Source organism: Ammospiza nelsoni, chromosome 9 (genome assembly GCF_027579445.1).
Source record: "Ammospiza nelsoni isolate bAmmNel1 chromosome 9, bAmmNel1.pri, whole genome shotgun sequence".
Lineage (NCBI taxonomy): Eukaryota > Metazoa > Chordata > Aves > Passeriformes > Passerellidae > Ammospiza > Ammospiza nelsoni.
The window spans coordinates 34,356,655-34,369,323 of NC_080641.1; the positions used below are offsets into that span (position 1 = coordinate 34,356,655).

Genomic DNA, 12,669 nt, shown 5'->3' on the forward strand with positions numbered 1-12,669 from the left:
TGCATTTTGTAACTAAAACAGCAGCTCAGTGCTTCTGCTGTATGGGATTTCTGGTTTTGGTCAGTAACAAGTGTATTAAACTCAAATCAAAAGATGACTTTTCTGCAAGGAACATATGTGGCAGCTGTATCCTTCAAGACTGGAGTAGTTTCTTCCTCACTTTTTTCCTTCTTCAGACTAAATTTTTTGTGATTCTTTGGGTTGAAGTTTGCATATTTTATAGTTAGTTTAGATTTTTTTTTTTGCATAGGGCAACATAATAATCTTCCTGTTTCTTGGTTTCTGAGTTTCATTCACACAGCCTTCATTTTGACAGACCTGACAATATTTCTTACTTTTACAGGATCCTTAGTGTGGTTAAATGAGCTTGATGGGACATCAGCCCTGTTGCTTTTTGGGGGTGGAAGGATGAAGAATAATGTCTCCTGACACCAATTAACTTTTAAATAACTTTTATTTTGTTTAAAATAAACCAGCAGTGCAGTGTTTAAAATAAACCAGGTGTGCACTTTGCATAATCTGTCTGTGGTGCTCTTAGCTGAGGAAAGAAGTGGCATTAATGTAACACTGGGGCACTGGCTCACTTTTCAACTCCTGTGCTTGTGAATAATCCAGTGAGTTGTTAATGTAGGGCAGGCTGGCACAGGAGCTGGCAGTGCGGTGGCAGTGGCACTCTGTGTCCCCAGCTTTATAATGCAGTGAATTGTTAATTTAGGGCAGGCTGGGCCCAGGAGCTGGCAGTGCAGTGACAGTGACACTCTGTGTCCCCAGCTTTATAATGCAGTGAGTTGTTAACGTTCAGCAGGAAAGGCTGGCACAGGAGCTGGCAGTGCGGTGACAGTGGCACTCTGTGTCCCCAGGTTTATAATGCAGTGAGTTGTTAATGTAGGGCAGGCTGGCACAGGAGCTGGCAGTGCAGTGACAGTGGCACTCTGTGTCCCCAGGTTTATAATGCAGTGAGTTGTTAACATTCAGCAGGAAAGGCTGGCACAGGAGCTGGCAGTGCAGTGGCAGTGACACTCTGTGTCCCCAGGTTTATAATGCAGTGAGTTGTTACTATTCAGCAGGACAGGCTGGCACAGGAGCTGGCAGTGCAGTGGCAGTGGCACTCTCTGTCCCCAGGTTTATAATGCAGTGAGTTGTTAACATTCAGCAGGACAGGCTGGCACAGGAGCTGGCAGTGCGGTGGCAGTGACACTCTGTGTCCCCAGGAGCCCGGAGCAGGTGGCAGCCATGGAGAAGTGGAGCCTGATGACGCTGACGGTGCTGCTGGCGCTCACCGTGCGCTGGGCCGTGTCCCTGGGCTCCTACTCAGGTAAGGCACTGCCCAGGCTGCAGCAGCCCCCGGGAGAGGGGGCCTGGGCTTGGCACAAATGGGAATGAATGGTCTTTATTGTTATTTATTTTACTGGTGTTCATATAAAACCATACATAGGAAGCAATGTGTTATTTCAACTGTTGTTATTCTTGATTTCCCCAAGAATTCCTTTTTCTTATTTCTTGAAGTGTGCCATGATTAACATCAGTTTGGAGCAGAACCCTGGAAAAACCAACCTTAACTTTTTTTTTTTTGCGTAGTGCTGATGATCATTAATGCTTTAGGATCAATATCTGGCTGTTTTCCCCTGTGCCTTTATTTGCAGAATATTGCAGTCCACTTGTGCATTTGCCTCATATTGTCTTCTAAATTCTGTAGCAGATATGACCTTATTATTTATATTTTTATTTAGCTTATGTGTAGCTAATGCTGGTGCTAATGAAGACAGTGCAGAGGTGACATGGAGTGAGCAATGACTCTGCCTTGTAGCTGTACCTCCTTAAGCTTGTTTACAGCAGGAGCCAGAGCTGCATTCTGGTAATGGATGAGTTTTTCTCCTCCTCGTGTCAGAAGGCTTGCAAAGAATTGCAAGTTCCTTTCCAAGCCTCCCAGTTCCATTCCCACACTTGCACAAGGCTTGCTCTCTGCACGTTTAAAAAAAGACAAAAAATGAACCAATACTTTCAATCCTCATCAGCCCAAAGAATCACAAGTCCAATTCTACTCTGGTTGGTTTTTTGAGGCAATGGGGAGCCCCATCCCCTGAGCTGCTCGGGAGCATTCTGGTGATTTTTAACTGGTAATTCTGGGCTTCCTTTATTTGAAGAATTTGCTTGAAGCTGAACTGCATTTCCAATTGTTTTGGTTTGAGTTTGCTTTCTCACAATGCCATTTCTGAGAGGTCTGTAGGTGACTGAGGTTTTTACCCATTTCTAGGCAGGGAACACCCTGGCTTCAGGCACACTCTGAGTTTCTCTTGCAGTGCAAGAGGATTTATTTAGAATTCCGTTGCTAACTAGATTTTTGTAAGTTGATTTAATTTCATCCCAATCTGTGGAAGAGAGTCTAAAATAAAGCCTGAGCTAAAATAACAATTTTTAAATCTTATTTCCTCCCCAGTGCTGATAAAACTGCTTTTGGAATAGGAAAAGCTGAATCTGATCCAGTCCAGCAAATTATTGAAGCTTAACTTTGAGCATTGGCTGGCTGTAAAAAGGCAAACCCCAGTGCTAGAGCTGTCAAGCACATAAATCCACTGGGATTATTTTTTTCCTCTTTGTCTTCCTGCAGATGTGATAAACTTTTAATTCCACCCTCATTTACTGTTACCCTTGGATCTCTGTCTCATTCCCACCCTGTTCCTTGCCATCATTGCTTTTGGATCTGCCTCTGGAATTCAGTGAAGAAGCAGAAGCTAATACCTGGTTTTGAAAAGTTACCATTAGTGATGGCCTGGTCTTGGGGAATTACTGAGGAAAAATTTGGTTTCATAGGTTAATGTCTAATTTTTGAATGCATGTCCAAACTCCTGCTAAAAACAGGTATGGAGAGGCAGCTTCAAACCCTTAAAAAAAAAATCTGTTCCCAGGTTAACAATACAACTGAATAAGATCACTACTTTTAAGATATTTGTGAGCCTTTTAAAATAAAATATTCCAGTTTTATTAATTTTTAACTAGGTTTGTCTGTGTACTTGCTGCTTTCTGTAGATGGAAGCTAAATGTGCCTTGTCAAACTAACTGATTAGTAATTGGCTTTTAATAATCAAACCTTTGGATTAAACTTTTGATCATTCTGAAGCCAATTAATTTTTTTCATCCCTTTTTTTTCCTCAAGATTGAGAAATTGATACACACACAAACGCTCTAAAATTTGGGTAAGGTCTATTTTGTATTTCAGTGATTCAAATACCTGTTTTGTATTTCAGTAATCCAGTGGCATATTCTTTGTTTCACTGATCTTAGAGCTGCAGAATTGACACTGATGAAGCTCCAGTGACCTCAGTTATTTGGGAAACTTTAATCTCAATGTGTGAGAGTGGAGATAATCTGCTCTCTCCATCCCCAGGAAGGAATTAGCAGAGATAAGAGGTCCTTTGCACTTTCTGGGAATAAATTGCACATTGCTGAGCTGGTGGGATTCCCACAAACATAGATCATGGTAAAAGCACAGATGGCTTTCCTATATTTTAAAGAACCTCTTAAATCTCTGTCTGGCTCATGTCAATATTTCAGTGGGAGCACAATCAGTCTGGTTTCTGGTCTCAATGAGCAGGTTAATAGAAGTAAATAAACTCTGGGAAGATGCTTTGCATGCTGCCATTATCACAGTTAGGCTTCCATCAAGGAGAGTATTTGACATCTGAAGTATTTGCAATGATGAATCTTTCTTTTCCATGAAAATAGCAAATAATGGTATTATAATGATATGAATAGTCAGGTACCATGGCATGGCTGAAACAAGTGAGAATATTGACAATTATCACACACCAAGGAGTGCAGCAGCTCCCACAGAATCACTGTAACATGTCCATTATGTGCATTTTCCTAGTTCAGGGAAAGTACCACATTTTTCATCTGCACTTGGAAATGATTTTTTTTGTCAGATGAGGAAGCAGTTCTTCACAGCAGAGTATCTTGATAAATGCTCATTGCAGAAATCTCCAGAAAGCCAAAAGAACACACATCTTTTTTTTTTTCTCTCTGTTAGACTGCATGATGAGGTCTCTATTTGCTCTCAATATAGAGGGATGGAGAATAAAATTAGTAATTAATATGCAATACCTATCTGGGGGAAAGCAATCTATAAACCAAATAATGTCCTGAATGCTGTGTCCTCTCCTTTTAGGGGCAGGAAAACCACCCATGTATGGGGACTACGAGGCTCAGAGGCACTGGCAGGAGATCACCTACAACCTACCCATCAGGCAGTGGTAGGTGCTGCTTGCAAAGGGAGAATGGGGGGAAAACTGCTCGTGTTTGACACCTCTGAGTTCATTGTTTGCTTCCATGGTCCATGGGATTCTTCAATGTGGGAATTCTGGATCCTAGATTTAAGTGTAGTGAGCTTTGTTTGTGCAAATCATGTAAAACAGGGAGAGAATTATTCTAAAGATTTTATTTGGTTTTCCATTATTCCTAATATTCTTTAGAGTAAAAATTTAGTCCATATATGTGCTACAACTCAAATTGGATTTTGTTGGAATTCCAGCTCACCTTCCAGCAAGGACAGGGGTGTTTTGGGTGCATGGTGTAATTTTTCTGTGGCTATCTGTTGGAGAACAGACCAGTTGTGTTCTGTAAATACATGTGAACTCTGCAGATGGCTCTGTGTAGTGACCTCAGATCATCCTGTTGGACAAAAATGAGAATATAGGAACTTTTTTTCCTGGGATATCCAAACCCTGACCGTGCCAGAGTTGGGATCAGAGGTGTTACATAATAATGGAGTTGGCAGCTTTGATCCACTCTGCTACACTGAGCTGTATCTCCTTAAAATGAGGAGTTAGAGCAGCCAATATCCCCAGGCAGTCCCAGGGGTCAGATCAGACCCTGCTGCAGGCTGGCTTTGGCTGAGGGGCTGCCAGGTGGGCACCTTGGCCTTGTATTTGCTCTCTGGTTCTGTAATTGATGTAGTTTTACATTGATAATTGAAGGGGTTTTTGGGTTGGGTCTGCTGGGGAATTGAATCTTTAATAGAGCAAATTGGGTGTTTGGAACAGCACATCTTGGCTGATGTGCAAGGGATTACATTCTAGGATTAAATATTTCTGGTTTATATTATTCTGTGAAGTCCGTTAGAAATATCCTTTTTGATTCTACTCTTAATTAAAACTCTGAAAGCTTCCTTACTAAATATCACTGGATATATGAGTTGTTTTTATTTTTTTTAATTGTAAACTTTATGGAAGGTAAAATGAAAAAAGAAACCCCTAAAACTGGCAAGTGCCCTGAAAGTTGCAAACTGTGACATTCTGCATGAAGAATCTGCACTGCAGGAGCAATCTTGAATTGTAGGATAAGAGGCAGAGATGCAACTCAAAGAAATGTGATTTATCATCTGTACAGAAGACACTTCAGGCAGCTCATAAAGAATTCAAGAAATATCATTTACTATTATAAATGTCAAAAATTGGCTGCATTTGAGGAGAGGAAGTGGAAGAGCCAGGAGCCTGTCCTGTGGCAGTGGGAGCAGGCAGGCAGTGTTTCAGTGGGAGGTGGGAAGGGGCTGGGACTCTGCTTGGACAAACCCCCCAGATCTCATTTGGGAGAGCTGACTTCGTTGTGACTGCTGCCACAGAAATCCTCACACCACATAATCCCAAATGGGAAAATCCTTTTCCTTCCTTTCACATGGCCCTCCTGGGTTTGGAGGTAGAACCAGGAGTTTTTCTCTCCACTGAAGTGAGCTTTAGCAGCTTTTTCCCCAAACACAAATATGTGAATTCTGCATCACTTTTTTGCTGTTGTTTTGTTGCTTGAGACTTTTTAAATGTGCAGTAAAATTAGGCAGGTATAGATGTTGCCACCTTCTATTTTGGATTTGGAATGCATTTAGTATTCAGTCTTTTCCTTGGATAAAACCAAGCTGGAAATGCAGTCTTTAAATTGAATTTTATTTATTTTAGGTACTTCAATACAAGTGACAACAACCTGCTGTACTGGGGCCTGGATTACCCACCTCTCACTGCCTATCACAGTTTTGTGTGTGCCTACATGTAAGTTCAGTGTTTGACATCCTGTGTTACATTTTTCTCTCTGGATATTCAGCTTTCCCTACAAACCACTGCTGGATGTGGGATGCCCAGGGGACAGTGCTGCAGGAACAGGGGGCATTGCCTGGGAAAGCTCTCGTGTGTGCAGAGCCCAAGTGACATTTGATGAGTGCATATCATGTAAATAGAATTCTGTTATTGGAATACTTTTTCCACAAGGGCTTTGCTGCTGTTGGAATGAGACTTATGGAATAAGAATGTAGGTTAAAGTGCACAGGCACAGCTATGTGGGGCATCTATGTGAACTGTAAATGGTTTATATTTAATACTTAAGCATGAAAGGTATTTACAATTGTTTTTTTTTAAAGTCCCTGGAACCAGACTGGAGGTGGTTATCTTGTCCTAATAAATATTGTATTCCATTTTTACTGTTTCCAAAGGTTATTTTTTTTTTATTGTGAAACAGTCTATAGTGTAAACTGATCTAGTGGTGAGGAAAGCTTTCATTGATCACTATTGCTCTCTGAAATATTTCTTCTCATTCATCTTAATTCTTGGAATCTGCTCCTGTCTCTGTCATCTTTATTGCTGCAAGGAGTGTAAAGGGAAATGAGAACTGTCTGCATTTTGATGTGTCTGTACTTTGTTTTACAGTGCAAAGTTAATAAATCCTGATTGGGTTGCTCTGCACACGTCTCGGGGCTATGAGAGCCAGCCCCATAAGTTATTTATGCGTACAACAGGTAGGGAGATTATATTTCCTTGGGATCATCCTGCACATTTGTCTTGCTTACTAATTCAGCATGTTTAATTTGCAGCTTCTCTCTCTTTACTGCTTTATTCTCAGATTTTTAATTGGGTCCATTTGCAGGTCCATTTCTGAGCCAAATTCCTGCATTATTTCCTCTTCTGCCATCATCTGTGACCTGATAAATATAAAATATAGAAACAAGTTTTCAACCCAAGTAATTAATTAAAAACTCTAAAACACAACTACTCTTTGTAGCATAGACCCACTTTTTAATTTTGAAAATATTCTTGTTTTCCCTTCTATTCTGATAAATAGTCTTTTATTTGTAGCTTAACTTGATTTTTATTGTAAAATTATTTTACATATAGCCTGGCTTTTCCTGACTTAATCTCTGGAGGTATCAGAGATCTTCATTAGGAGCTGATCTCAAAGGCAGAGATATTTGATATTTTTACTGTGAGAAAAAAAGTAAAAATTTATTTTACTGCTTGTATTCTAAATTTGTCTTCCACCATTTGATTATTTTGAACTGCAAACAAATGCAGAAGAAGATTTGTACCATAATTTAGTAGCTGCAGCAGCAGGACAGCAAACAATGTGGCCAGTGAACTCTTGTTTCTTGTTACTATTTTTTCATTTGAAATGTCTTTTGCATTTTCTAACACAAAATGCTTTTTGATTGCAGCAGCAGAATTTGTTGTTCATCAATACCTTTTCTGTACCTCACAAACCTCTCAGTCTGCTCTCTGGTAATTGATTGAATTGAAAAAAAATAAAAATCACTAGTATTTAATTACCCTTGAAATGGTCTTTATTAATTTTGAAATCAACTCACTTGACACAACACTGATGGATCTGGAGAGCTGATAAACACTTTTTAACAGGGGCCATTAGAGGAGTGCATTAAAATAATTCAGGATAGTCAATGGCAGCTTTATTTTAAGCTTCAGTGTATTTGTTTTGCTAACACCTTGGTTATATTTGTTTAGTTGTGGCTTAAGCTGGCAAAACCATTCACCCCTGGATAACTGAAATGTTTAAACAGCTTGTTTCCCTCTTGGAGCCACTGCACATTTGCTGAAAGTGGTTTGTGGAAATAATCTGAGGTTTTTTTGACAATCCAAGAAGAATTCACCTGCTGTACATTCCCTGGGCAGGGGACCCTGCTGGCTCTGTTTCTTGTCCCCTCTCCCAAACGCCTGCTGTGGGCAGGTGCTGAAAGCCAAATCCCTGCTCTCAGTCCCTTTGTCCCCATCACTGGTGATTCCCACAGAGACTGGGATAATCTGGGGTTTATTCCCTGCCCCGGGCTCTCAGTGCTGCCCCACAACCTGGGTCCAGCAGGGCCATTCCCGAATGCCTGCCCTGCCTGTGGCATGCCAGGAACTAGAGAGTGACTGAGGCTGTGCCAGCAGCCAGGACAGCTGAACACGTGGCAGCAGCAGCTCGGGGACATCAGAAATGAGCCTGAGAAACATTAACAAGATCAAATTCTGTAGACCTGGTTCTTTTTGTCCTTTGAAGTGGAACTGCCCAGTTTATTTCTGATATTTTGGTGTTTATTTGCCTGTGTTTTTTCCTTGCCTCCTCCTTGTGGGAGGATTCTAATGGAAAGTTAATCTTTATTTTTCAGTGTTTGTTGCTGATCTGCTGGTTTATATCCCTGCAGTTATTTTATATTGTTTTTCCTTGAAAGAAACATCTGCTAAAAAAAAGGCAAGTACCTGGTGTGTGTAAATTAAACAAAGAAAACACTGTTAGAACAGAGTAGAAGTGTAACACTGGTTAATTAACACCTAGAACACCCTGATGGCTTCCCTGTAAAACTGATGGCAACCACTATAGCTTATATTATAAGCTTTTCACTTTAAAACATTTAAAAAGTATTTTTTTTAATTACAAGATTTTCCATTAATTTATTACTTGAGTAGTAAAAGAAAACCCAAAAAAATATGTGTGGTGGGGCGGGGGGGGGATTTGTGCTTTGTCTTGAATACTCCTTACAGTAGATTTTGGAATAACAAGTCTGCTGATTTTTTGAGTGATTTACCTTAGGTGTAGGTGATCTTTGAGCTGTTGTAAAGGGCAGGCAATATTCAATATTTTCTAATTTATGGCAAATCTTTATCCTTTTTTATTAATGGCAAATGATGACTTGTAGAGAATAAGATTCCTACCTATAGGATGCACCATGGAGGGGCACATTTTTGTACTGGAGTAGTTCCTCTGTCTAATGTCTAATTTTGGACTAATTCTTTTTCCCCTCTCCTTTTTGATTCTTGCCAGGTTTCCAGTGCTCTCTGCATCCTGCTTTACCCAGGCCTCATCCTTATCGACCATGGGCACTTCCAGTATCCTTGTTCTGCATGGCAATGAATTCTGTTTATGGAATTACTGCTCCTTAGCACTTGTTAGCTGAGCAGGGGGTGGCTGTGGTGTACAGAGCCATCTGGGGGGTTCTGCCCACCCCAAACAGAGATTTCAAAGGAAGCTGCAAGTCTGAAACATATTGGAGATAAAAATTATTGATATTGGCACAAATCAATCCCAACATGAATATCACTCTTGCCATGCCTCCAGCTGATCTCCCTGTCAGTCCCTTGACTGCAGCAGCATCAGTGGGGCTGTGACAGGGAGGAGAGTGATGGGCTGTGCTCCTGTGATTTGTGTGTGCACAGGGAATGCCCTTAGATCTTCCCAGGCTGGCAGAGCAGTGGCAGGTGGAGCTGTGTGCAACCTCCCCTTGTGCCTTGGCTGCCCAGCTCAGGGAGGTGACTTCAGGGCTGCCTGCAGGGGCTCTTTGATGCCAATCCTGCTGTTATACTGGTTTTGTACAGGGGCAGCCCAGTGCTGTCAGCTCACCCCGTGCTGGAGGTGCAGCACTGCTGCTGAGGCAGGGATTTCCTGATTTCCTGCAGGTTTCTGTGCCAGCCCTGCCACGGTGCTGCGGGCAATGCCACCCTCTGAGCAGCCCCAGCAAGGCAGGGATTGCTTTCCCTGAGCTGCTGCACGATCAGGGCCTCGGTGTGAGTTTGCTGATGTGAAATCAATGAGGTGTCAAATGCACCTGGTGATGGGGAGTGGGAAATGTGAGTGGGCTGAGAGCTCCGTGGGCAAGCTGGATGTGTTGTCACAGCTGCTTAGCTTGACAGAGGGAAAACAAAATATTGTGACATTTCTGACAATACAAGAAATACAAGGGACTGTTTACAAGGGATGGAGTGACAGGACAGGAGGGAATGGCTTCCCACTGCCAGAGGGTGGGTTGGGATTGGATATTAGGGAGAAATTCCTCCCTGGGAGGGTGGGCAGGCCCTGGCACAGGGTGCCCAGAGGAGCTGTGGCTGCCCCTGGCAGTGCCCAAGGCCAGGCTGGAGCACTCTGGGACAGTGTCCCTGCCATGGTAGGGGTGGCACTGGATGGGCTTTAAGGTCCTTTCCCATTCAAACCAGTCTGGGATTCTGTGTTTACTGTTTTTTCGAAGTTTTTCAGAAAACAAGTAAAATCCAAAGCTTTTGTTACAGTTTACAAAAATTGCAAAACTTTGTTGCAGTTTAATAGTAAGTGTAGCTTAGTCTATTCAAAATCTGAGCCTGGGAAGCTCTTTTCAAAGTCACAGGGCAGTAACATCATTTTTAGCAACTAGCAGTCAGGGAAAGCTTGTGAGAGCTTTATTATTACTCATGTGAATACCAAGAAGGAAATGTTGCTTGTTGCAGAGAACTGTCACTGCCACCATAGCTGGCTTGGCTGGATGCATGTGTAATTACATGTGTAATTAACACACACAGAATTTGCCCTCCGATTTGCCTGGGCAAGCTCTGAATCAAACTTTGGAAATCTAAAAATGACACTTTCAGTGGAAGTAATTCTTTTATCTTTGGGGGCAACATAGTCACAACTGGCAACATGTTCTTAAAGCTAACTTGGCAAAACTCATTTTACAAACTATTTCTGCTTTCCCCCAGGGCATTAATTGCTGCCTTCCAAAAGTGAGATGTGTATCTTGTCCTTGACATAAAAAACCATATACAACTCAGTGAGCCTTGGCTTGGCCCTGTGGGCTGTCCTTTGTTTGTCCCATGACTGGGACCTCCTGGGCTCTGTGGCATTTTGCTTGGCCTTAAATTATAAGCAAATGGAGCTCTACCATTCCCTGCCCTTTTTTTGCTATTTACTTGGCAAGTGCTTCAAGAAGGGACTGAAGGGAAAGGGGTAAGTGGATTTAAAGTGTTTTATCCTCCCCAGGAATCAGCCTGGGGAATGGGGAGTGGGGTTCTCCTTGTGTGCAGGTGGGCATTCCTGGGTTCATTTCTGTGGGAATGAGCTGTGTGAGGTGCTGCTGTCCTGCAGGGTTTTGCCCAGCCCTGCTGTGCTGATGTGCTGTGCTGTTGCAGGTTGGTGCTCTTGGCCAAACTGGCAGGGACAGTGCTGGTGTCCTTCGCTGCCTGCTGGCTCCCGTTCGGCACCGACGTGGAACAAATCATGCAAGTACTCAGAAGACTCTTTCCCATTGACAGAGGCTTGTTTGAGGCATGCATGTTTTCTTCTCCCACCCACTGCCCTGTCCTGTATTCTTAGATCCCTGGAGGAACCTTCAGGCTGACCTTTAGGATTTCATGGGGGAGACAAGCGCAGGGCGAGTAACTCGAGACGGCTTCTTCAGCAGTGCTTTCTTGCCAGTTATTTAATCCAGTGTTTAACCCCAGCTCAGCTGGCATCTTCCAGGATATTATACCAGGAGACAACACTTATCCCATCATCAAACCCATACTTCAATCCATACATTTTTCCATTGAAATAGATTCCATAGTAATTGACAGTGTCACAAGATGTCACCTTGAAAGTCAATGGCTTCAGCCTCTTGGGTTCTCTCCCCTCTTTTCAATGGGATTATTTAAAAAAAATAGTTTTTTTATGGTGTTTTAGATACAGCCTAGAACTTCCTTTTTGACTCACCTTGTGCAGTTTCCACAATATTTTCCAAAAGTTTTAGGCCACTTCTGCTTTTGGTTTTGCTCATGGTGTGGACACGCCCATGCTGAAGGTGCCAAGCCTTAATCCAGTCACTCAATTCCTCATTTACTGAATGGCAATGCCACGGGAATTTGGGATAAAAGAAAGGGTTCTCATGTCCAAATGGCAATGCCACAGGAATTTGGGATAAAAGAAAGGATTCCCAGGTCACAGGGGCATGTTTTAATTGGGGCATGAGTCAATATTACACTTTTGACAGCAGATTCTCAATTTCAGGCTTAACCTAGAAAATGAAGCTTTGAATTTCCAGGTTGTCACAAGGAATTAAAGCAAGTTCTCATGTAGTTTGATTAATCTTAATTATTCTTTTAAACTTTTTCAGATGTAAATAATATCACAACTGACACTTTTTCCTCCCAAAAGTTAGTGCTGATGTACCAAAGGCAGTGGAGGTGTTCTTAGTGTATTCTCTGCTGGCTTATTTAAAAAACCCCAACAAACACCAAGCAACCTCAAAAAAACCAATGACCCTTTTCCTTGAGAATTATTTGGAATTTACAAAGGAATCGTTTTGCTCAGCACACCTTTTATTGAGTACCAGGTTTCAAAAGAAAATCTTTAAATGACAATAAGCAACGAGTCCTAAAGAGCTGGAGGATTTTAGTCTAATATTAGCCCAAATATTTTCTAAGCTGCTCAGGGCAGCGACTTGCTGGATGCTGATGGAGATAAAATGAGAATTTGTCCACGTAAGCAGCGCTCAGTAACTTGGCCTGGGGTGTGACAGGTTGTGTGCAGCTCCCATGTGCAGCCAGGGTGTGCCAGTTCCCATCTGCAGCCCGGGAACACTTGCTGGTGGCTGTGAGGAGGTGCTGGCGCTGCCAGGGCTGTGCTCCCCGGAATCCCCGG

The 12,669-nt window shown here is 42.3% G+C and overlaps 1 protein-coding gene across 2 annotated transcripts in view; it reads left to right on the forward strand.

Annotated features, from left to right (window-relative positions):
* Positions 1-12,669, forward strand: part of ALG6 (ALG6 alpha-1,3-glucosyltransferase) — a 16,414-nt gene continuing 3,745 nt past the window's right edge. Inside the window, exons 1-9 of one of the 2 annotated variants that reach the window (XM_059477958.1) lie at positions 1-59; positions 1,212-1,315; positions 4,166-4,250; positions 5,946-6,035; positions 6,687-6,775; positions 8,417-8,499; positions 9,070-9,134; positions 10,813-10,998; positions 11,181-11,316. In XM_059477958.1, coding sequence (XP_059333941.1) covers positions 1,234-1,315; positions 4,166-4,250; positions 5,946-6,035; positions 6,687-6,775; positions 8,417-8,499; positions 9,070-9,134; positions 10,813-10,998; positions 11,181-11,316 — 816 coding nt within the window. In that variant the 5' untranslated portion in view covers positions 1-59; positions 1,212-1,233. Of the gene's footprint in view, positions 60-1,211; positions 1,316-3,154; positions 3,195-4,165; positions 4,251-5,945; positions 6,036-6,686; positions 6,776-8,416; positions 8,500-9,069; positions 9,135-10,812; positions 10,999-11,180; positions 11,317-12,669 lie in introns of those variants that run through there. The other variant, XM_059477959.1, reaches the window with a different exon arrangement.